The 26,165-nt window shown below is 39.2% G+C and overlaps 1 protein-coding gene across 1 annotated transcript in view; it reads left to right on the forward strand.

Annotated features, from left to right (window-relative positions):
- The window catches only part of RRP15 (ribosomal RNA processing 15 homolog), a 58,273-nt gene that overhangs the window by 15,064 nt on the left and 17,044 nt on the right, over positions 1-26,165 (forward strand). Inside the window, exon 4 of the mRNA XM_065938342.1 lies at positions 2,223-2,424. Within this exon, the coding sequence (XP_065794414.1) occupies positions 2,223-2,424 (202 nt within the window). The remainder of the gene's footprint in view (positions 1-2,222; positions 2,425-26,165) is intronic.

The raw sequence follows: 26,165 nt of genomic DNA on the forward strand, positions 1-26,165 counted from the left end.
GGTTCAGCCCCAGATTTTGGAGATCTCGTGAGGCAAGTGTCTAATGGGCTAAGTGTGTGTTTGGTATGAACCTGTTTCAGATCATCTTGTGTTTTATGGTCACGAGAACATTATAATCAGACCTCTACCTGTGTTTCTCTTAGGATGCTTATCTAAGTTTATGGCACGAGGTGATTGTTTTTGTTATTTTGCACTGTATTTATGACCTAACAAATTACACATTAAAGCAGCTTAGTGCTGTCCTTTCACTTAGCATTTTTTTTTTTTTAATATTGGCACAACATTTAGTTGATGCCCTCTGTGCCCAGAGATAAATCTGGTGGCTGCTGCATGGTCCTTGCCCACTTGCCTGTGGGGGTTCTAGTCTCTTTGGGGGTAAAGCTATGTCCTGTGTTTTGGGAGCATCTGATGGGAGGTTGTGTATGGAGTTGAGGAAGGCTCCATGAAGGAGGTAGCAGTTGGGTTACCATTTAAAGAATACAGCAGTAACATTCAGTGAAATTCCCTTTAACTTCTAGTTGCCTATGGCAATCCATCTGGGTGTTGGATGGTGAGCCACTGAGGCCGGATGGTTGAGGGAGTGAGGGCAGAGCCGGACTGCTAACCGAGCCCAGCGCTGACTGACTAGCTGGGTGTCCCTGGGCAGTTACTTAATTTCCTTCTGTCTCAGTTTATTTATCTGGGGAAACAGAGAACGTTACACCTACGCTATAGGATTTCTCTGAGAATTACATGAATTAATACCCACGCAGAGCTGAGAAGAGTAAAGAATTGGTGCCAGAGAGTAAGTGCCCCTTACATTTTATACCCTGGGCATCTCCCTCTCAGCACCGTGGTCCCAGCCCTGCTGCGAAGCATATGGAATTTTACCCATCTTATAAACAAATAAGCTAGGTTGACGAGGTTTCTTGGATGCTGGCAGAGGACAGACGCTTGTAGGCCAGAGACAAAGGACTGTTACTCACGGCTGAAGCTGTCGCCAGAGCTTCACATTCCCACCGGTTCCCTGTATCCCCGGGGGCAGCACAGGTGCCCTCGATGCATGCCTGTGTATGCGGTGGGTTGTGTTACAGGAGAGGAACTCTGTACCTGGGGATCCGTTGCTTTTATGGGGAACGGTAACAAGCCTGCTCTTTGTCTGGGGGGAGACATTACCTCATCTCTCAAGGTTGCGTACCGCAGACACAGCCCTGAGAAACGGCCTGGTAAAGAGCCTTATGCTCTTCCGAACCCAGCAAGAACGTGCAGGGATGCTCAGCACCTGTGGCGGAGCGCCTCCACTGATGATGGTTATAGCAGCAACATGAGAAGATGGTAGAAGCTCAGAGCTGGAAGGGGTGTCGATGGTGTAAAGCAGTGCTGGCCAGTAGAAATCGACTAGAAATCCAGTGTGAGCCACACGTGCAACTTAAAATTTTCTGAGTGCCTCCTTGAAAAAAGTAAAAACAAAGAAGTGAAATTAAAGTCAATGATAAGTTTTGTTTAACTCAATATATTCAAATTATTTCAACATGTAATAAATATAAAACAAGTATTAATGAAATTAAAATTTTTTTTCTCATACTGTCTTTAAAATCTAGTGTGTATTTTAAACTTGGAGCACACTGCAACATTGTTCTGACTGTAGGTCATTTGTTCACTTGCTACATGTGGCCTGTGACTACTATAATGGACACCACAAGTCTTAATCTTCAGAATTTCAATGAGTTTAACTGCAGAACAAAGTACTTCAAATAAACTTAAAAAAAAAAAATTTTATATAATAAGACTTGCAGGTAAGGTAGCTGAATACTTTCTAAGCTTCTTAGTATTATTTTTTCCATTTACAGGTAAAATCAAGATCCAGGAGATTTTTCTAGTGTCAGATAATCAGATAGCTAACTGTAAAGCCTGTGCTCATCCCATTGACACTGAAAGTCTTCAGCCATTATATGATTAGATTTTGAGAGGTAGATGTTTGTTCCAAAGTTGATTTAGAAAGATTGAAGCTGAGAAAAACCACAAATCAACTCACATGTATTTATCCTCTATTCAGATACTTATATTCATTCATTGAAATGTATGTTCACTTTGCAGATTTTTTCCGTGCTCTTCACTTGAGCACGTATTAGATGACTTCCTCTTTTCTGAGCAGTGAAAATAGATCGTGCTTGTCCTCAAGAGTTTGTGTTCTAGTGTAATTGTTACGTAATGACATTATTCTGGTCATTTGTGTTCCATAGGGGTGTGGTGCAGTTATTTAATGCCGTTCAAAAGCATCAAAAGAATGTAGATGAGAAGGTTAAAGAAGCTGGAGGCTCTATTAGAAAACGAGCTAAGTTGATATCCTCGGTTACCAAGAAGGACTTCATCAGTGTTCTGAGAGGGATGGATGGAAATGCAAGTGAGAAGACTTCCGCTGGGAAGAACTCGAAAGCCAAACAGGTAAGACTTCTACAGAAGATTCAGCACATCAGATAGATGTCGGCTCTTAGAGTTTGGAGGTTGAAAAGCATACTGTATCTGTGCTCCACAACCAAGACCTGACGCAGCCAAATTAAAAAAAAAAGCATACTATAGAATTAATATTTTTTTCTTTTCAGATGTTATTAAGATTTTCATATGCCCACAGCCTGCTTTAACTCTGTATTCTTATGTTTCATGATGACTTATTCAGCATGGAAGTTGCCAGTTACAGATGCCAGGGCCTTGCTGTTAAAACTCAGGAACTGGTAGATTTAGGTAAATTTTTTAGAGATAGGACAGTCTCCTATCTGAAATCCTGCATTTTGTGCATTTTGTAGAATAGAAGGCCAACTGAGGAATACAGCTTCAGTTGAGACTGTTAACCCACAGAGGTAATTGCCATGGTACATAATTCTAAAATGAAGAATTGGAGCTTTAGGAAGTATGATGAGAACTCATCCTTGTGCTGAGGCAGCTTTGATGATACTCGGCTGGTTGGGAGATAAAGAATGTAAATGCTTTTCATGATCTTTGGCATGCAACTCTGCTTCTCAAGCCCTCTGACCTATGAATCCCAATAGCTTTCTTTTAACTGTACCAGGTGAAAGGTTCTGAAATGTGCTTAATTCTCAAAAGGGCTTATTTACTTTTTAAATTAAAACAAAGTACATAGTTGTCGTTGAATGCTTGGTTTCTGTTGCCAACAAAGAGAACTTCAATCAGGAAACTAGAGTTTCTATCATAAGTTTTTGTTTGTATTTTGGGAAAACAAACTCTGGCAAGAAGGGCATTTAGGAATTTCATGCTCTTCTAGAGTTGAAGTGTTTTTCAAGTTTCTTGATTAAGTTGCTATTTTATCTAATTTTGACAAAAATTTTCTAAGCTGTTTGAATTTGATTTATCTTCTGAATATGAAAAGGACTTCTGATATTTATGTAAATGTGCTCACTAGTGCTGCCTTTCAAAGTTTGTCAGAAGTAATTATGAAGACTTGAGTGCCATGATTGGGCATTTATACTTTTTAGTTAAAAAGTCATAACAGACTGTCCTCACTCATGATAAAGAGTGTTTTATTGTAAGAATTGGAGAAATATTGAGCAGCACTGAATGAGAAAGAGCTGATGGAAAAGGAGAAAGGTTTTTTTCCCCCTTTTCCTTGTTGGTTTCAAAATAACTTTTAATAGAAGCATTTGTTTTTGCTTTGGGATTAATTTTTTCATGAGTTATGAAAATACATGAAGGGTTCTTTTCAGTGGCATCATTGTATTTTCTTTGTTACCATTTGCGTTTTTGCTCTTGACCTTCGATTTTTCCTACTTCAGTGATCACAAGCATGATAGTAATCTGCGACAAAGTCAAAAACTGCTTGAGATGTTAACCAAAGTGGCTTGGCTTTAAAAATTTATTTCTAGGGCTACCTACCCCACACCAATGATAACTCTGGCACATTTTCTTTCTTTTAAAAATGTTTGTTTTCATACATTTATAGGAAAACAGAATTTTAAGTACCTATTTGTACCTGGTGCTGTCCTTGTATCTTTTAAAGACTTAGAATTCAGGTAGACACACAACCTCAAGGAAATAAGTAAGTAAGATTAGTATGACAACATAGAGATTCTAAACTGGTCTGTTTAGACTGTTTGTTATTGTCAGTTACACTGAGTATAACAGCTGTAATTAAGTGGCTGTCCCTATTTGTGCGGAGAAGTTCAAAGTAGCCAATATCCATTTAGGACATAGAGCAGTTTAGTCTGTGTCTAGTTGAAGTAGGTGGACTTTTAAGGCAACTGAAGAGGAGAAGGGAAGGCCAAAGTGGGAATAGATTTGGTGTGCCAGTGAGTCAGACTTTAATGAACTGGATAAAGGAGGATATTAATTAAGTAGAGAGTAAGATTTCCCTTTTCTATTTCACCTTGTCCTAGCACTATTGCTGCTACACAATTTCCTAGTAGCCTCTCCTTCTCTCCTCATACAAGCTTGACAGAAGAGCTTTTATGGAAGCTGCTTATTGTCCCTCTCTGGGTATATTCAGAACAGAGGCTTTTAATCTCATGTTCTCAATATTGGGCAATCTTCAGATTCCATTCACCTATAGACTGGATTCACTGGCAGATGTCTTCCCAGATACCAGTCTGGATTATATCTTGATCTCCTTTACCTGGTTACACTGGTTTCTTATGGTTGTGACATTATAAAGTTCAAAAATGAAAAGGAGCCGGTAGTGTCACATTAAGCAAACCTGGGTAGAGTTATAATAATGTAACATAGAGGGCGGATCTGTTAGTCAGCATACTTCAGGAGTGCTGTTGGTCCGGTGTGTGGTTCTCATTTGATTGTTTGTATTTGACTCCTTAGGAAGACTTACCACTTTGGAAACTTTTCTTTCTTTCTTTTTTTTTTTTAATAACCCTGTTTCAAGAATTTCCATACTCCTGCAAGCTGTTAAAACTTTGAGACATTGTGACAAATATTTCTTAACTGTGTCATGGCCCTGAACAAATTCCTTTTCTCAGAAGCTTTTCTTTTTTTGCTGCATCATTATATTTTGTTTAATTTTGTTTTCAAAGCAATAGGAACACAGTTTCAAAATAAAATAGCCAGTACCCTTTCCCATCTGCCTCTACCCCTTGTTTCATTCCCTCACCCCAAAGTAATAGATAGTAAATCTTTCTACATATCTACCTCCATATATTAAATAATATTTATACTATCTCACTCTCAACATTATTATCGTTAATGGAAGATGAAGAATTGGCATTCTTAATATTCCTTCACCCCCACACATCTAATACTTGGTCTTTCTAACATGATATTTTCATATTTTGGCTGAAGCAGTATTCACTGCGAACACTGTTCATTGCTGTGCAGAGTAATGCACGGTAATATTGTTTTCTTTATTTCCTTGTAGTTTCTGTTTTCCTGGGTCTAATGGCTGCCTCTTCTCATTTCTTAGTCATATGCACCAGAGCCTTCCTACACTCTGCAGAAGGGACTCCTAACCCCGCTCAGTCCTGCTTTCTTCACGGCCGCGCTGCTGCAGGCCAGATGGTGGTCTCTGCCTGGTGCGCATGGTCTGCCCGCAGCTCTGCTTTATCGATATCCTGGGTGTTCCCTGTCTCTTTCCTGTGCAGCAGCCTCTGCTTCTGGAACTAAATGTCTTCTTTTCTCTTGACTTTCTCTCTCATTTGGACACTTAGATTTACCGATAGCTTTCTGGGAAAGGGTTTAGGTATCGTCATGTTTTTAATTGATTTATTGGTTGGATACATGCAGTGGGTTGAATGGTTGTTGTTCACTCACTCAGTTGTGTCCGACTCTTTGCATCCCTGTGGACTGCAGCACACCAGGCTTCCTTGTCATTCACTGTCTCCTGGAGTTTGCTCAAACTCATGTCCATTGAGTTGGTGATGCCATCCAACCATCTCATCCTCTGTCACCTCCCTCTCCTCCTGCCTTCAGTCTTTCCCAGCATCAGGGTCTTTTCCAGTGAGTTGGCTGTTCACATCAGATGGCCAGAGTATTGGAGTTACAGCTTGAGCATCAGTCCTTCTCATGAATATTCAGGGTTGATTTCCTTTAGGATTGACTGGTTTGGTTACCTTGCTGTCCAAGGGACTCTCAAGAGTCTTCTCTAGCACCACAGTTCAAAAAGCATCAGTTCTTCAGTGCTCAGCCTTCTTTTATGGTCCAACTCTCACATCTGTGCATGACTACTGGAAAAACCACAGCTTTTGACTAGATGGACCTTTGTCCAAAGTGATGTTTCTGCTTTTCAATAACGCTGTCTAGGTTTGTCGTTGCATTTCTTGCAAAGAGCAAGTGTCTTTTAATTTCATGGCTGCAGTCATTGTCCACAGTAATTTTGGAGCCAGCGAAAATGAAATCTGACGTTGTTTCCATATTTTCCCATCTGTTTGCCTTGAAGTGATAAGACCAGATGCCACGATCTTCTTTTTTTTTTAAGTATATATTTTATTTTAAAAAATTTTTATTGAAGTATAGTTGGATTCTTTTCCCATATAGGTCATTACAAAGCATCAAATAGGCTTCTCTGTGCTGTATAGCAGGTCCTCATCAATTACCCATTTCATGTGCAGTAGTGTGTGTGTCACTGCTAATCTCCCAAAGTATCCCTCCTTCCCCTTTCCCCTCAGGCAATCGTGAGTTTGTTTTCTGCATCTGTGCCTCTGCTTCTATTTTGTGTATAAGTTCATTTGTGACATTTTTTTTTTTACATTCCACATGTAAGCGATATCATATCACTGTCTTTCTCTGTCCCACTTAACTTCACTCCATATGATTTCCTTCTGTGTATCCCTAAACTGCAGACACTAGGACGCTAAGAACCGTGATTCTCAGATTTCCTTGAAGTAAGGAGTCAGACTAGTTTTCTTCAAATTAAAGCACACTTGCAAGAATTGCAGAAAAGATAGCAAGGAGAGGCAAGGTGGGGGCCGTCTTCCTGCTCCTTGGGGTGTTGCTGATAGCAGATGCGGTGATGACAGGTGAGAAAGTTGATCTCCCACAGCTCCAGCTCCATGACCACGGCAGGTGTGCCTGTGTGGGGGCCTGACTCGCCCTTCCAGTGTCCAGTCACCCTGCAGCCATCTGAAGGGATGTTAGAGTAATAGCAATTATAGACAGATGCTACAAGTCTGTTATTGTGCTCGTTGGTTTAATTTTGTTTAATTATGAGCCTTTCCAAGGATACACAAGAGTTGAAAGTATTGTAGAGTGAATATCCATATAGACACCACCCAGATCCTCCCACTGCTAACATGTTATTTTTGGTTTATCACAGGTCCACCATATGTAGATGCGTTACTCCTTATTTTTCTGATGCACGGACAATGCATGTTTTAATTTAGCAGTTCCATTGGTGGCCTCCTACTCCCCTCCAGGCCCAGGTAGTGGCTCCCCTAGAGGACCAGTGCCCCGACTTGCCCGTAGATGACCACTCCAGAGTCCCCTCCAGCCCTCTGGCAATTCTATACGGCCCTCACTCCATGTACAGTCTGTTCTGCCAGGAGGCTTTTTTTTTTTTTCCTTTTCTATTCCTATTTTTTGAATTAATTATTTTTTTTTTATTGAAGGATAATTGCTTTACAGAATTTTGTTGTTTCCTGTCAAACCTCAACATGAATCAGCCATAAGTGTGTGTGTATATATATATATATATCCCCTCCTTTTTGAACCTCCTTCCCATCTCCCTCCCCATTTCACCCCTCTAGGCTAATACAGAGCCCCTGTTTGAGTTTCCTGAGCTATACAGCAAATTTCCACTGGCTATCTATTTTACATATGGTAATGTAAGTTTCCATGTTACTGTTTCCATACATCTCACCCTCTCCTCCCCTCTCCCCATGTCCGTAACTCTATTCTTTGTGTCTGTTCATTACTACCCTGTAAATAAATTCTTGAGAACCATTTTTCTAGATTCTGTGTATGTGTTTTAGAATACGGTATTTATCTTTCATTTTCTAACTCACTTCACTCTATGTAATAGATTCTAGGTTCATCCACCTTATCAGAACTGACTCAAATGTGTTCCTTTTTATGGCTGAGTGATATTCCATTGTGTATATGTGTCAAAACTTTATCCATTCATCTGTTGATGGGCATCTAGGTTGCTTCCATGTTCTAGCTATTGTAAATAGTGCTGCGATGAACAATGGGACACATGTGCCTTTTTCAACCATGGTTTCCGCAGGGTGTATGCCTAGGAGTGGGATTGCTGGGTCATATGGTGGTTTTATTCCTACTTTTTTAAGGAATCTCCATACTGTCTTCCATAGTGGCTATATCAATTTACATCCCCACCAACAATGCAAGAGCTGTCACTTTTCTCCACACCCTTTCCAGCATTTATTGTTTGTAGACTTTTTGATGATGGCCATTCTGACTGGGGTGAGGTGATACCTCATTGTGGTTTTGATTTGCATTTCTCTAATAATAAGCAGTGTTGAGCATCTTTTCATGTGTTTTTTAGCCATCTGTATGTCTTCTTTGGAGGAAAATCTGTTGAGGTCTTTTTTCCCACTTTTTGATTGGGTGTTTGTTTTTCTGGTATTGAGTTGTATTAGCTGCTTGTATATTTTGGAAATTAATCCTTTGTCAGTTGTTTCATTTTCTGTTATTTTCTCCCATTCTGAGGGTTGTCTTTTCACCTTGCTTATAGTTTCCTTTGCTGTGCTTAGATTTATGTCATCGAGTGTTCTGCCTATTATGTTTTCCTCTAAGTTTTATAGTTTCTGATCTTACATTTAGGTCTTTAATCCATTTTGAGTTTATCTTTGTGTATGGTGATAGGAAGTTCTAATTTCATTTTTTTACATGTAGTTGTCCAGTTTTCCCAGCACCATTTATTGAAGAGGCTGTCTTTGCCCCATTGTATATTCTTGCCTCCTTTGTCAAAAATAAGATACCCGTAAGTGCATGGGTTTATTTCTGGGCTTTCTGTCTTGTTCCATTGGTCTTTGTTTCTGTTTTTGTGCCAGCACCATACTATCTTGATGACTGTAGCTTTGTAGTATAATCTGAGGTCAGGAAGGTTGATTCCTCCAGCTCCATTCTTTCTCGAGACTGCTTTGGCTATTTGGGGTCTTTTGTGTTTCCATATGAACTGTGAAATTTTTTATTGTAGTTCTGTGAAAAACATCATTGGTAATTTGATAGGGATCACATTGAATCTGTAGATTGCTTTAGGTAGTATAGTCATTTTCATTATATTGATTCTTCCTACCCAGGAACATGGATAATCTCTCCATCTGTTTATGCCATCTTTGATTTCTTTCATCAGTGTCTTATAATTTTCTTTGTACAGTTCTTTCGTCTCCTTAGGTAAGTTTATTCCTAGATATTTAATTCTTTTTGTTGCAGTGGTGAATGGGATTGATTCCTTACTTTCTCTTTCTGATTTTTCATTGTTAGTATATACAAATGCAAGTGATTTTTGTGAATTTTGTATCCTGCAACTTTGCTAAATTCACTGATTAGCGCTAGTAATTTTCTGATACTCTTTAGGGTTTTCTATGTACAGTATCATGTCATCTGCAAACAGTGAGAGCTTTACTTCTTTTCTGATCTAGATTCCTTTTATTTCTTTTTCTTCTCTGATTGCTGTAGCTAGGACTTCCAGAACTATGTTGAATAATAGTGGTGAAAGTGGACACCCTTGTCTTGTTACTGATCTTAGGGGGAATGTTTTCAGTTTTTCACCATTGACAATAATGTTTGCTGTAGGCTTATCATATATGGCCTTTATTATGTTGACGTAGGTTCCTTCTGTGCCCACTTTTGAAGAGTTTTAATCATAAATGGGTGCTGAATTTCATCAAAGGCTTTTTTTGCATATCTTTTGATTATCATATCATTTTTATCTTTCAATTTGTTAATATGGTGTATCACATTGGTTGATTAGTGTATATTGAAGAATCTTTGCATCCCTGGAATAAACCCGCTTGATCACGGTGTATGAGCTTTTTGATGTGTTGCTGAATTTTGTTTGCTAAACTTTTGTTGAGGAATTTTGCATTTGTGTTCATCAGTGATACCAGCCTGAGTTTTTTTGTATTGTTTTTGGTTTTGGGATCAGGGTGACCTTGGCCTCATAGGATGAATTTGGCTGTGTTTCTTCCTCTGCAACTTTTTGAAAGAGTTTTAGAAGAATAGGCATTAGCTCATTTCTAAATGTTAGAATTCTCCTGTGCAGCCATCTAATCCTGGGCTTTTGTGTTTTGGTAGGTTTTTGATCACAACTTTAATTTCAGTGCTTGTAATTGGGTTGTTCATAATTTCTATTTCTGCCTGGTTCAGTCTTGGAAGATTGAACTTTTCTAAGAATCTGTCCATTTCTTCCAGGTTATCTATTTTATTGCCATATAGTTGTCCATGATGGTCTCTCAGAATCCTTTGTATTTCTGCATTGTTTGTTGTAACCTCGCCTTTTTCATTTCTGATTTTGTTGATTTGATTCTTCTTTTTTTCTTGATGAGTCTGGCTAAAGATTTGTCAATTTTGTTTATCTTTGAAAAGAATCAACTTTTAGTTTTATTAGTCTTTACTGTTGTTTCTTTCATTTCTTTTTCATTTATTTCTGCTCAGATCTTTATGATTATTTTCCTTCTAAATTTTTTTTGTTGTTGCTCTTCTTTTTTCCATTTTTATGTGTAAAGTTATATTATCTGATGTTTTTCTTGTTTCTTGAGGTAGAATTGTATTGCTATATAATTCTCTTTTAGGGCTGCTTTTGTTGCATCCCAGAGGTTTTGAATTGTCGTGTTTTCATTGTCATTTGTTTGTAGAAATATTTTGATTTCCTTTTTGATTTCTTCAACAACCTGTTGGTTATTTAGAAATGTATTATTTAATCTCCATGTGTTTATGTTTCTTACAGTTTTTTTATTATAATTGATATTCATTCTCATAGCGTTGTGGTCGGAGAAAATGCTTGATACAATTTCAGTTTTCTTCAATTTACTGAGGTTTGATTTGTGACCCAAGATGGGGTCTATCCTGGATAATGTTCCATGTGCACTTGAGAAGAACGTGTATTCTTCTGCATTTGGATGGAATATTCTGAAGATATCAATGAGATCCATCTCATCTAGTGTATCATTTAAGACTTGTGTTTCCTTGTTACTTTTCTGATTTGATGATCTGTCCATTGGCGTAAGTGGGGTGTTAAAGTCTCCTACTATGATTGTGTTATTGTCAGTTTCTCCTATTATGTCTGTTAGTGTTTGTCCTATGTATTGAGGTGCTCCTATGTTGGGTGCGTAGCTATTTACAATTGTTATGTCTTCCTCTTAGATTGATCTGTTGATCATTAGTAGTGTCCATCTTTATCTCTTGTAATCTTCTTTAATTTAAGGTCTGTTTCGTGTGATAGGAGGATTGCTACTCCAGTTTTCTTTTGCTTCCCATTTGCATGGAATATATTTTTCTATCCTCTTGCTTTCAGTCTGTATGTGTCTTTAGGTCTGAAGTGGGTTTCTTGTAGACAGCATATATGGGTCTTGTTTTTGTATCCACTCAGCCAGTCTGTCTTTTGGTTGGAGCATTTAATCCATTTACATTTTAAGTAATTATTGATAAATATATTCCTATTGCCATTTTCTTAATTGTTTAGGGTTGATTTTGCAGATCTTTTTCCTTCTCTTGTATTTCTTGACTATGTAAGTCCCTTTAACATTTGTTGTAAAGCTGGTTTGGTGGTACTGAATTCTCTTTGACTTTTGCCTGTCTGAAAAGCTTTTTATTTCTTGATCAGTTTTGAATGAGATCCTTGCTGGGTACCTTAATCTTGGTTGTAAATTTTTCCCTTTCAATACTTTTAAGTATATCCTGCCATTCCCTTCTGGCCTGGGGAGTTTCTGCTTTCAGCTGTTAAGCGTGTGGGTTTCCCTTGTATGTTACTTGTTGCTGCTTCCTTGCTGCTTTTAATATTCTTTGTGTTTAGTCTTTGTTAGTCTGGTGTGTTTCTCCTTGGGTTTATCCTGTATGGGACTCTCTGCGCCTCTTGAACTTGATTGACTGTTTCCTTTACCATGTTGGGGAAATTTTCAACTATAATCTCTTGAAAAATTTTCTCATACCCTTTCTTTTTCTCTTCTTCTTCTGGGACCCCTATAATTCGAATGTTTGTGTGTTTGATATTGTCCCAGATGTCTCTGAGACCATCTTTAGTTCTTTTCATTCTTTTTGCTTTATTCTGCTCTTCAAAAGTTATTTCCACCATTTTATCTTCCATGTCACTGATTTGTTCTGCTTCAGATATTCTGCTACTGATTCGTTCTAGAGTTTTTTTAATTCCAGTAGTTGTGGTGTTTGTCTCTGACTGTTTATTCTTTAATTCTTCTAGGTCTTTGTTAATTGATTCTTGCATTTTCTTCATTTTATTTTCAAGGTTTTTGATCATCTTTACTGTCATTATTCTGAATTCTTTTTCAGGTAGTTTGCCTGTTTCCTCTTCATTTATTTGGACTTCTTTTCTGTGTTTTTAGTTTGTTCCTTCATTTGTGTTATATTTCTCTGCCTTTTCATTATTTATTTTTTTAGCTTACTGTGTTTTTGAGGTCTCCTTTTCACAGGCTTCAAAGTTGAATTCTTCCTTTTGGTTTCTGCCCTCCCGAGATTGGTCCAGTGGTTTGTGTAAGGTTCATATAGGGTGAGATTTCTGCTGACTTTTTTGTTTGTTTCTTCGTTTTACCTCTGAAGGTAAGGCTGAGTGAGGTGGTAATCCTGTCTGCTGATGACTGGGTTTGTATTTTTGCTTTGTTTGTTGTTTAGATGAGGTGTCCTGCACAGGGTGCTACTGGTGGTTGGGTGATGCTGGATCTTGTATTCAAGTGGTTTCCTTTGTGAGATTTCTCACTATTTAATACTTCCTACATTTAGTTCTCTGGTAGTCTAGGGTTGGAGTCAGTGCTCCCACTCCAAAGGCTCAGAGCTTGATCTCTGATCAGGAACAAAGATTCCACAAGTGGTTTGTTATGGCATTAACTGAGATTAAAACAAATACCCAGAAATGAGAAACCAAGATGAACCCCAGACAAGTGTGAGTTACAAAATCAGGCAAATGATAATTAAAATAATGGAATATACACACACACACATATATATACACACTCCCATAAGCAAAGTCAAAACAGTCTAACAAAAATAAAGTACAGATTGACCTGGCAAACAAAGTAAATCAAAAATTATATTTACCAGTTAAGAACAGAACTAATTAAAGCACAAAGTGGAAAACCTAAAGCAAGGTGCCAGGTGGGGAATAAAGCAATGAAAACAAAACTAACAAATATGTTGAGAGGAAAGGAAAGAAAAGGAGGAGTAGATATGTAAAGTTAAATAGAGGTAGATGAAGAAGTTTTATATCCATTAAAGATTAACTGCTGGGGGGAAAGAACAGTAGGAAAGGCAAACAAAGGAATAAATGCAGAAAAATGTAATGGGTTTAAGAGAAAGAAAAAGAAGAAGAAAGAAAAATAAAGTATAAAAGATTGACCTGGTGAACAAAGGAAACCAAAAATTATTTCTACTAGTTAAGAACAAAGCTAACTAAAGCACAAACTGGAAAACAAAACTAAAGCATGCTGCCAATTGGGAAATAAAACAATGAAAATAAAGCTAACAAATACATTGAGAGGAGAGGGAAGAAAGAAAAGAAAGAATTGATATGCAAAGTTAAATAGAGGTAGATAAAAAAGATTTATATACATTAAAGATTAATTGCAAGGGGAAAAGAGCAGTAGGAAAAGAAAACAAAGGAACAGATGTAGAAGGAAGAATAATAGGTTTAAGAAATTAAAATTTAAGAAAGAAAGAAAAAGAAAGAAGAAAAACTCCACAGAATTGCCAAAGCCCAATGAAGAGGCAGAGGTATATAACAACAATAAAAAATGTGACTGAGGGAAAAAAAGCTCACAATCTTAATTAAATTTCATCGTGCCAATAAAATCAATAACTGCAGCAGAGGGGTTTAGAGGAATGGAGGAAAAAAAGATAAAATCCAAAGGATATACAGAGTAAGTCAAAACATAAGAAAAACAAATTTTTTCTTGAGTCACTAAAGTCAGAGTCCTTTCCCTCACTGGCAGTCACAGTCCACCTCACCTCCCTAGGACGCCCTCCAGCACTGTGCTGATCTCTGGACCTGCCGTGGGGGCAGCTCAGATTCTAACCTGGTCCTACTCCTGTGTGTCCTTGCCTCCAGTGTCCACAGGTGTCAGAACTAGTGCGTTTTCTTTTGTGGGAGCTCTCAGTGCCATTTTGAATATTCCATAGACACAGAGTCTGCCTAATTGATAGTGTGGATTGAATCTGCAGCTTGTGCAACTGGTGGGAAGGTTTTGGGTCTTCTTCCTTAGCCACACTGCTCCTGGGTTTCAATTGTGGCTTTATTTCCACCTCTGCATGTGGGTCGTCACTGGGGTTTGCTCCTGAGGCTGCCTTGGAGGACTTGGTTTGCCCCTGTGAGGGCCAGGTGTGGAGGTGGTGCAGCTGCTTGGGCCGCAGGGGTTCTGGCAGCACCAGGTACTCAGGGGAGTTGGCGGCTAGGGCAGCAGGAAATATAATGCTCTAGAAGGGTGTGGCAACCAGTATTGGCCAATACGCTCCAGTGTTCTTGCTTGGTGAACCCCCCTGACAGAGAAGCCTGGCAGTCCATGGTCTACAGGGTCGCAAAGAGTTTTTCTCGACCGAAGTGACCCTGCACGCATAGACGAAGACTTTTTGCCTGTGGCAGCTCTGCCCCAGCGAGAGTCGAGTGTGAAGGTAGCGCGGTTTCTTGGCTTCTGGGGGCCCTGGCGGCGCCAAGTGTGCAGGGACACGGACCGCCTCCTGTGCAGGAGCCATGGCCCTGTCAGAGTCTTCTTTTGAGCCTCTTGTGGCTGGTGATCAGAAGGCCTCTCTGGCCAGTCTTTCTCCCCTTCAGGCACTCAGAGGCCCTTCACTGTTGTTCAGTGCTCCAGTCACATACAGGGCCCCCCTGCCTGGGGTCCTTCTCTGCAGAATGGAGCGTCAGGCACTTAGAGGGGCAGCCTGGGTGGGGTCCTACTCTGTAGTTCAGAGTATCAGGCGTTTGATGGACCAGCCTCTCTATTGTTCAGCTGTAGATGCTGGCTGTGGGGGGAGAGAGGCTATGGTGATGGCTCCACCCCTTCGTGTGACTCAGCAGTATCGCCTTGTTTCCATGGCTGCCTGGCTTTCCTCCACAGGCATTTCCTATCACAATCTCCTCCCTCACATCCCCTCAACCTGTCTCTCTGGACTCCACAGCAGCCCTCACCCTGGGATTGCGCCACAATCCCTAGACTTCAGCTCCCAGCCGCTGCACCTTCCAGCAGACTTGCATCCCTGTCTGGAAAACGTATGACTGCAGCAAGGACTATCTGATTCTCATTCCATTTAGGCTGCCACAGACCAGCTGTTTCACTCTCAGCCTTAAATGTTTCTCCTCTGACTCAGACAATTGCCCTGATGTGGGGATCGAACCCCTGCTTCAGTTCCTCCACCCTCTGAGGGCAGGTCCAGTCCTCCTAACACTCCCGTTTTTCCCCCTAGTTCCTTCATCCTACTGAGTTTTGCGTGAGTCTGTATATTCTTTTCCGCTGGTCAGGTCCTCCTGTCCACTCTCAGCTGGTGTTCTACATGCACTTCTGTGCCTGAAGGTGTATTCCTGATGCATCCGTGGGGAGAGATGCACTCCACATCTACCTACTCCTCCACCACCTTGTTGCTCTGATCTTCGTTTTTTGAATGTTGAGTTTTAAGCCAGCTTTTTCATTCTCTTCTTTTACCTTCATCAAGAGGCTGTTTAGTTCCTCTCTATTTTCTGCCATTAAAGTGTCATCTGGATATCTGAGGTTGTTGATATTTCTCCCAACAATCTTGATTCCAGCTTGTGCTTCATTCAGCCCAGCATTTCGCATGATGTACTCTGCATATAAGTTAAATAAACAGGGTGACTGTATACAGCCTTGCCATACTCTTTCCCAGTTTTGAACCAGTTCACCGTTCCATGTCTGGTTCTAACTGTTGCTTCCTGACTTGCATACAGGTTTCTCAGGAGGCAGGTAAGGTGGCGGCCAAGGCAGAGGCTGGAGTGATTGCCACGAGGCAGAGCGTGCCCGTAGTCCCAGGAGGGGCGGCCTGGGCAGACTCTGAACTGTGGGGAGTGTGTGCTGCTGTTGGAAGCCGCCCAGTTGGTGGCAATCATACGGCAGCCGTGGGAAACTAATACCATATAGATGTGTGTGTTAGAAATAATTCTCCCTCAGAACTTTGAAGTTACTGTTTCATTTTCTTTTCTTTCTTTTTTTTTTTTTTTTGCTGGTTAGAGGTCTGGTGCTACTCTGGCTTCGGGCTCTATACTCTTGGAAACCTTTTGGGTCGTCTCTTTATCTCTGCTGTTCCCTAGCTTGGCAGTGATGTGCCCTGTGCAGCTTGTTCACTCCTTGTGCTGGACTGTGACAGCCCTGTCTACCCAGTGAGAAATTCACATTCTTCCCTTCTCTACACATTATTTGGTTTGTTTGAATTAATAGCTTTGATTATTTTTGCCCCTTTTTTTCCCTGTGTTCCCTTTCTGGAGTTTCTGCTAATTGGTTGTTAGATCTTCTGGATTGATCCTCTTATTCTCACAACGTTTTCCCCTCTAATTCTCTCTCTGACACCTTCTGAGGAAGTTCTTTGGTTTCTAGTCCACGTTGAATTTTTAAAGTATATGACTTCATGTTTTTTATTTTTGAAGAACTTTTTTTTGTTGTTCTTTTGATTTTGTTCTTGGGACCCTGTTGTTTCACAAATGCACTGTCTGTTCTCTGTGGGGAATTAATTATAGGCATCTTAAATTTTTCTCTTTCTCTGCCTTGTTTTAATCTCTTCTGAGTTCATTGATGCTGTTTGTCTTGGCCTCACTCAGCAGTTGGAGGCCTTCCTTAGTACATGGTGATCCTCACTGTCCATTCGTATTTAAGAGTAAAGAGGATGGATTGAACATTCCAGCATGAGCCCAGAGTTTACTGGTTGGTTAACTCAGCTGTGGAATAATCAAGAGGGTGGGTTCTTTCATTGGGGAGTGTCCAAATGTCAGTTTTCTGTAGGCCTTTCTTCTGGAAACTTATCTTTTCTAGAGAAGACTCTTAACAATCTGCTGCCTATGTATGGGTTAAGAACTTGCTGCCAGTATTGTTGGAACAGAATATGGGAATAGTCTTCGGGGCTCCAGCATTCAGTATGAAGGCTTTATTCAGTATAAGCTGTTTGTGTTAATCAATGTTCTGGAGTCCAAGACTCTGATTTAATATCTTTAGGGAGTAAACTACTGTCTGTGTTAGAGTCAGTCACTGCCTCCGTCGGCTGGAGAGGGAACCTAGAGGATTAATAACTGCTTCTTACATGGACTATCAGCCTATCTTCTGTTTTTATCACATACTTTGCTCCCCACCTCTGCCCATTTCTTCCAGTTTCTGAGCATAGATCCACTGGTTTTCACTTAAATGTCAATTTATTTTTCTGTTAGTTGGTTGCTGCTACTCTATCTAGTTTTTCCCCTCCAAATTAATTGGCTTGTTGTGTTTACTCTTATTTTCTGTGTTGTTTCCTTGTATGTTTATAACTTTTATACCTTTATTTTAATTAAAGTTTTCCATAAAAATTGGAGATAAATGCATGGCTGATGTTTAATTGGAAGACTTCCTTTTTATTTTGACAGCAAAAAGGTTGATCTTATCATATTAATAGGATTGTTGGTAGTATTAAGTTAATTATAAGGTATTTCACAAACAGTAAACCTTGAAATTTTGATAATGGACATTTTAAGTGAAGTGAATTAATTAAAAAAAATACTTCCTAAAATTTTAGCTTTAAAGAAGGGATGTCCACAGAAAGCAGGTATATACACCTCGATTCTCTGGATTTTTTTCTTCTTTGGAAACAGTCTTTGTGATTATCTCTATTCTTTTGAAAGTCTTGAGATATTTAGATTCATGCTCTGGCACATGTGTGTTTAGCATTTTTTCTTAGAAAATAAGGAAGGAAAGAGTGTATGCGTTTTAAAATTTTTGACTAGTCTGATAATTTTTGTTATCTAGTCTGATAAATAGAATTACTAATTCATTTCTTTATAAGTCATATATCTGATTTATAAGTCTCTTTATGCACTATATACATCTACAGTTGACTTATTTCATGTTTTCATATTTACTGTTTTTGTGAGCTACAGCTTAGCTATTTAAACTCTGCTTATTTCATTTAAAACCATGATTTTATTTAAGGCTTTTGGTATGCAGATTGGAGTACTTTTTGATACGTTCTAAAGACTGCCATTTGTATCATTAGCTGTTTATCAGGACATTTTTCATCCTCTGATCCTGCTGAGTTGAATAATATTATTGCTGTTAGTTACCCGTGCCCCCGCCCCTGCCCCAATTATGCCCTGTGTAGTCATTATTCTGCAGAAGAGCACGTGGGAACTCGTGTTAGAAAGCCTTCTTTAGGGCAGAAAAGGTATAACTGCTTTTCCAAGATCAGTTTTAGGGAAAGAGATTTTGAAATCGTTTGTAAGTATTTTAAAACATGTCACACAGATATATTAAGCTACATGTGAGTCATTAACTACTATACTCCTTGGAGCTGAGCTGGGGTACTGCGAAGTAAAGCAAAAAGGTGCTTGATGGACTTATTTCAGAAGAGATAACAGTTAATACTATAAATCAAAAAAGCCTTCATTTGTGCTTGGGGCAGTTATTATTCTCAGTATTTTTCATCTCTAAAAAGCGAGCTGTTTCTTCAGTTAAATATATATGGCTTATTTTTGTTTTCTTAATAATTTTGTATCTCTTTCATCATGTTAAGCCAGGTCCTTTGTACAGAGGATGTATTAAAAGTTCCTAATATTGTAAAGCTTATGTGCAGAAATACATCACTTACTGGTGAGTTCTCTACACAGTATTCACGTCTCAGTAATGCCCCTTGTTTTCTCTTTTCCCTATCATATCGTGGTACAGCAAATTTTATTAAATACAGCAGACTTATTTTATTTTTATTCTTTATTTTATTAATTTTTTGTGAGATAGGGCTATGAAAAGGAACATCATTAGTGTAAGTGAGAAAGCCTAAGAAAGGAGTGATTCTTACCTGAAAAAACAGAAATTTTGGATAATGTATCAAATATCAAATTCAGTAGATGGACGTTTGGTTCTTTGAATGAATCATAGTTCATATAGAAACAAGAAGAGAAACCATTTGGAAAATTGATTTAGTATGTGTTCCAGGCAGTACAGATATTTGCTTATGAAATTAAAGTCTTAAATATTGGAAAGGTTGTGGTGTGAGAATGTTCATAGAAAATGTCACTTGAGGAATGTGTTTGGAAGACTAAGGACCTTAGCTTTGATTTTGGTGTCATGAAGAATACATAGTGATGGCACTAGCTCATCTATGGGACCAACCTAGTCTGTAGGTGAAGGAAGTGCTTGGAGTAACTGAAAAAGCGTCTTTTGTTGCGTGAATTCAGATGGTAACAGGGGAAGAAGCAGCAGTGAGTGATACTTCTGTTGAAGTGTTTACCTTTAAACTGAAGCATTTCATAAAGAAAGTCACAAAGAACAAGTTTTCAGTGTTGCTGAAACCAGTCTGTATTGAGACAGTCTTTGAAAACACTTAAATAAGCATCAGAGAATGAAGCCGTAATCAGTAGACGTTTTCACTACTATTAATTCAAAGAAAAGGAGCTAGTGCATCTCATTTTTACTTCATTGGTCAGGGAAAAAAGAATTGCCAATCACTGTACTACTCGAAGGCAGAAAAGCCTAACAGTTTTCCAGTTTTTCACATTCTTTATAATTTTCTTTTTTTTCCTCTTTTCTTCCTCTATAGATGTTGGGATATAGGGTGTTTACTGATAGTTGACAGTGAAAGTTGCTCAGTCGAGTCTTTGCAATGGGGAGCTGGAAAGGGGGATTCTGAGGAAGTTGGGACCAGATTTTTTAGTCTTGCGCCTTTAGTTAAGGAATCTGGACTTTATGCTTTAGGCATTTGGGCACCAGTTGTAATTTTTCATCAGGTAAGTGATGATCAGAGTTGATTATTATTTTTTTTTTTTAAATATTATTTTATTAGTTGGAGGCCAATCACTTTACAACATTTCAGTGGGTTTTGTCATACATTGACATGAATCAGCCATATAGTTACACGTATTCCCCATCCCGATCCCCCCTCCCACCTCCCTCCCCACCCGACTCCTCAGGGTCCTCCCAGTGCACCAGGCCCGAGCACCTGACTCATGCATCCCACCTGGGCTGGTGGTCCGTTTCACCATAGATAATATACATGCTGTTCTTTCAAAACATCCCACCCTCACGTTCTCCCCCAGAGTTCAAAAGTCTGTTCTGTACTTCTGTGTCTTTTTTTCTGTTTTGCATATAGGGTTATCGCCACCATCTATCTAAATTCCGTATATATGTGTTAGTATACTGTAATGTTCTTTATCTTTCTGGCTCACCTCACTCTGTATAATGGGCTCCAGTTTCATCCATCTCATTAGAACTGATTCAAATGAATTCTTTTTAACGGCTGAGTAATATTCCATGGTGTATATGTACCACAGCTTCCTTATCCATTCATCTGCTGATGGGCATCTAGGTTGCTTCCATGTCCTGGCTATTATAAACAGTGCTGCGATGAACATTGGGTTGCACGTGTCTCTTTCAGATCTGGATTCCTCAGTGTGTATGCCCAGAAGTGGTATTGCTGGGTCATATGGCAGTTCTATTTCCAGTTTTTTAAGAAATCTCCACACTGTTTTCCATAGTGGCTGTACTAGTTTGCATTCCCACCAACAGTGTAAGAGGGTTCCCTTTTATCCACACCCACTCCAGCATTTATTGCTTGTAGACTTTTGGATAGCAGCCATCCTGACTGGCGTGTAATGGTACCTCATTGTGGTTTTGATTTGCATTTCTCTGATGATGAGTGATGTTGAGCATCTTTTCATGTGTTTGTTAGCCATCTGTATGTCTTCTTTGGAGAAATGTCTGTTTAGTTCTTTGGCCCATTTTTTGATTGGGTCGTTTATTTTTCTGGAATTGAGCTTCAGGAGTTGCTTGTATATTTTTGAGATTAATCCTTTGTCTGTTTCCTCATTTGCTATTATTTTCTCCCAATCTGAGGGCTGTCTTTTCACCTTACTTATAGTTTCCTTTGTTGTGCAAAAGCTTTTAATTTTCATTAGGTCCCATTTGTTTATTTTTGCTTTTATTTCCAATATTCTGGGAGGTGGGTCATAGAAGATCTTGCTGTGATTTATGTCGGAGAGTGTTTTGCCTATGTTCTCTTCTAGGAGTTTTATAGTTTCTGGTCTTACATTTAGATCTTTAATCCATTTTGAGTTTATTTTTGTGTATGGTGTTAGGAAGTGTTCTAGTTTCATTCTTTTACAAGTGGTTGACCAGTTTTCCCAGCACCACTTGTTAAAGAGATTGTCTTTTTTCCATTGTATATCCTTGCCTCCTTTGTCAAAGATAAGGTGTCCATAGGTTCGTGGATCTATCTCTGGGCTTTCTATTCTGTTCCATTGATCTATATTTCTGTCTTTGTGCCAGTACCATACTGTCTTGATGACTGTGGCTTTGTAGTAGAGTCTGAAGTCAGGCAGGTTGATTCCTCCAGTTCCATTCTTCTTTCTCAAGATTACTTTGGCTATTCGAGGTTTTTTGTATTTCCATACAAATTGTGAAATTATTTGTTCTAGTTCTGTGAAAAATACCGTTGGTAGCTAGATAGGGATTGCATTGAATCTATAGATTGCTTTGGGTAGAATAGCCATTTTGACAATATTGATTCTTCCAATCCATGAACACGGTATGTTTCTCCAACTGTTTGTGTCCTCTTTGATTTCTTTCATCAGTGTTTTATAGTTTTCTATGTATAGGTCTTTTGTTTCTTTAGGTAGATATACTCCTAAGTATTTTATTCTTTTTGTTGCAATGGTGAATGGTATTGTTTCCTTAATTTCTCTTTCTGTTTTTTCATTGTTAGTGTATAGGAATGCAAGAGATTTCTGTGTGTTAATTTTATATCCTGCAACTTTACTATATTCATTAATTAGCTCTAGTAATTTTCTGGTAGAGTCTTTAGGGTTTTCTATGTAGAGGATCATGTCATCTGCAAACAGCGAGAGTTTCACTTCTTCTTTTCCTATCTGGATTCCTTTTATGTCTTTTTCTGCTCTGATTATTTTTAAGAAAAGGAAGGCTGAAGGATGTAAAGCCTGTATCAGAAGACCAACAAGTGGGAGGCTCTTGCAGTAATCAGAGCAAGAGGGGAGAACTAAGGTTGTGTAAGATGGGGTGGGTTGGGGGTGAATAGAAAAGGGGAAGCAGGCTTGAAAGGCAGTTTGGAGGCTGCGTGAGTCTAGGACTGACAGGATTTAGAAGGATGAAGGAGAGGGAGGGACTATGAGGGTGACAGCTCTGGAGTCAGAAGTGGTGACAGCTTTCACCAAATGGAGACTATAAGAAGTGGAATGTGTCTGAGAGGTCAAGACTTGCAGAGGCAGTGCCTGCTCCAGGTTGTAATCGGAAATGAGATGAATGACAATAAGTAACGATCAGGTTAAAAACATCAAATGTGGGGAGAGGTCCTGGGTTAGTGCAGGAAACATGACACAAAGAAGCAGGCAGCCTGGGTAGCTGAGTGTATGTGTGTGTGTGTGGTGTGTGTGCATGTGTGCGGGGGGGTCAATTTTTCTGTCTCTCTAGGGTCCCAGGCACCCGGGGAACAATTAGCCAGTTTACACAGTTGGGGTATGTCAGTAGTATATTTTAGAAATGTTAACATTTTTAGGTTCAAATAAGTAATTGTCACCTATTTGGAGGGAATTCTTTAATCTATAATCTATGAATCCCTCTGTTGGACCAAATAAACGAACTGTACCAGCCACATACCAGCACATGGCAGGGCACACTGGCTGCTTCCTTGATGTTGACTTGAGTGAATTTTTTTTTTTTTTTAACAAAGATTAAATTGTATTTAGGACACTCTGTTTAAGGAAACGACAAAAACTTACATTTTGTGTAAGAAAGATTTGTTTTACTCCATAAGGAAATTATACTTTCTTACCCTCATTTCAGAACACATACCAGTCTAGAGTGATCTGTTTGCCTAGAATGTTGAATAACCCAAGATTTTGGTAATTAGAGTTGCTCATGTTTTTCCCTACCTTTAAAGTTGTGATTTTTCCTTTTGCTCTTTTCCTGAAAAGTTGACTAAAATTCAGTCAGATTTCTTGGCATTTAAGTGCCTGTTTCCTTAAAGGTGGCACTGAAGCAAGCATGATGCAATTTAAATTTGTAAGTCGCTTAAGGAGACTATATTGGCTGCTGTTAGATCATTGACTAACTGTTATTTAACACTCTTGAGTTACAGACTTTCTGCAAGGTTTTCATCTATTTGAAATTGCCAGTATATCCATTTTGACTTTTGTGATAATGAAACTACAATGATAATCTTGTAGTTAAGGGAAAGTGCCAACTAGTTTCTGTTAGAAAGTAGCTTCCCTAGTGATTGCAGGGCAGCAAATTTCGATCAAAATCAAGGGCAGAAGTTACTAGAAGAAATAAGGTGTTTACTTGTTTCTGATTTTGTGATAGCGCAAACACAGAAATAAGTTAGGGGACTCTGTTTCTCATAAATGGCAGCAATGTAATTTCTTCACAGCTAGATATTTAGTGGTGGGAATACTTTTGAAATACCTGGCTTCTTTGGTATCTTAGTAACTTAGACCTAGACTCTTAATTGCTGTGTACTTTTAAAATTGTGCATTCATGCTGGTTCCTAGACCTTTTGAATTCCTGCTCCCAAAGGAGAACGCCTCAGAATGGAGGGACTCCTCACACATGCCCCTCCGTGGTCCCCCAGCCATTTTCAGGCCTCAGTTTTTAAAAGGAGTCGGGGGTGTGGACGGCAGGCGGGATGAGGGTGGGGGGTGTAGAGAAAGATGCTGTCCTTAAGTTGCCCCTACATTGCAAGGCAACAGTATTTTACTCTCACATAAAAGCTGCTCTAACAGGAATGTGTGGAATGCTAACTTTGTAAATAATTCAGCTTAATGTTTGTTTACTGAAAAGGCCTAAATAGATTAGAGTTTAGACAAAAGAGAGACTCTTGGAGTTTGAAATGAGAATGCACGTGACTGTGCACACTGCTGTTGATGGGAACAGTTTAAAGCCAGTTTCTCTTTGTACTCACTTGTTTTAAAATACGCTGTTTAATTTTAATGTAGGGCGGTTTCTGATGTGAACAGCAGTTGTAATCACAGTGAACTTAAGTTTGGCAGTATGGTAACGTGCAGCGTTGACATGGGGAAAATACGGGTATAAGTGAAGAATATAATTATGGAGCTGCTGTGGAAATTTTCAGTTACTGTTAAAATAAAAATTAATAATGGTGCCATACGTCTTCTGGCCCTCTTTGAAGAAATGTTCTATTTGAAGTTGCTGAAGTGGCTGCCTACATAGAATTTTCATCAGTGAGATTGAGGCTTTTTTAAAAATTTTAAATGTCCTGCATAAAGTATGTCTTGTAGCATGTGTTTGCACTTATGGTGCATTTTTTAAAATCAAAAGAATATTTTATTGTTTCTCGCTAAAAATCATTGTTTCTGTGTTGTAGGCAGTTGAGTATGTGTATAGGGATGGATCGTGTATTACACATAGTGGCAGAGATGCCAGACTCCAGAGCCAGACCAACTGGGTTCCAAATACTTGGTCTACACTTGGTGAAGGAAGGTTGCTTAGCCTCACCAAACTTCAGGTTTTTCCTCTGTTTGAGACAGTCATTCTAGGGGTTATAATCACCTCACAGAGATAACTGTGAGGGTCAAGTGAATTAGTATTTGTAAAGTGTTTAGAATTAGAACAATGCTTGGCATCTGGTTAGCGCTATATAAATGTTTGCAACTGCATGGCATTATTAGAATGAATTTCTTATATTCAGTTCTTATTTTTTTCCTAACGAATAGGCAAAGATGAATCTAAAGTTGGAAGCTAGTTTGAAGGGGAAACTGTTGTTACTTCTGCTGAACTACAAGATAGTCCGAAAATTATCCAATAATTGAATTAAAATTGTGTTCGGAAAATTGTCTCTCATTTTGCACTTCCCTGGAGGCTCAGTGGTAAAGAACTTACCGCCAGTGCAGGGGACACAGGTTCATTCCCTGGGTTGGGAAGATCCCCTGGAGAAGGAAATGGCAACCCACTCCAGTACTGACTGGGAAATCCCATGGACAGAGGAGCCTGGTGGGCTACCGTCCCTGGGGCTGCAAAGAGTCAGACACAACTCAAACAACTAAACAACTACCACTCTCGTTTTAGGTGTATCTGGTTTACTCATGCGTAATTCTTAGCAAAATAATAGAGCTAGATTTGAGGACCTAGAAATGTGTCCACTTTTTCTTATCCCTCACTTCAAGCTGTGGTTGAAATATATTACTTAACAGATTTTCTTTACCAGGGAGGCTTTGATTTCTAAGTGTGTGCTTTCCTACTATTTGAGCATTCTCGTCATTGTGAGCAAAGCACAGGGCATCATTAGAATATCACAGATGTCCTGAGTTGGGAGTTCTGTGTGTGCGTGACAACTCAAGGCATTTCTAGGTAGGAATTGTGGTAGTGGGGCTGGGAGGGGCCGTCTTATTGTTTGCACCAGATACTATGGAAGGTGTTTTTCTGTAATTATCACTTTAAGAGATACTAGAACTTCCATTTTAGAGTTTAGAAACCCAAAGTGAGATTAAATGGCCTGCCCCAGGTCCCACTGATAATAATGGACAGACTCTGGATCAAAACCCAGTCTGTGTTGCTTCAGAACCCTTTTAGCCATCAGTGCCTATGTGCTTAAGAGTAGTGAGGTACTCTTAGAAGCAAAACAGAAAACTCTCCGTTCTCTCACCTAGATAACCTGGAGAGAAGGGGGCTGCCTGGCGAGCCACAGTGTCACCCGCCCAGACTGGACCAAGCGGTGAGCCGGGCAGCTTGCTGAGTTCTCCTGAGTCTCAGCTCCCCTTCGCTTGTTGCTTGGTAGCACTTGGGAATGACTCATTTTAAAATCTTATTCCTCAAAACTGGTAAGAAGGAAGCAAGATAAAACATTATCATAGTGAAACACTTCAGAATAATGAAATTCATTAAACTCATTTGGCAGATTCTTTAGGG

This window comes from Muntiacus reevesi, chromosome 5 (genome assembly GCF_963930625.1).
Source record: "Muntiacus reevesi chromosome 5, mMunRee1.1, whole genome shotgun sequence".
Classification (NCBI taxonomy): Eukaryota; Metazoa; Chordata; class Mammalia; order Artiodactyla; family Cervidae; genus Muntiacus; species Muntiacus reevesi.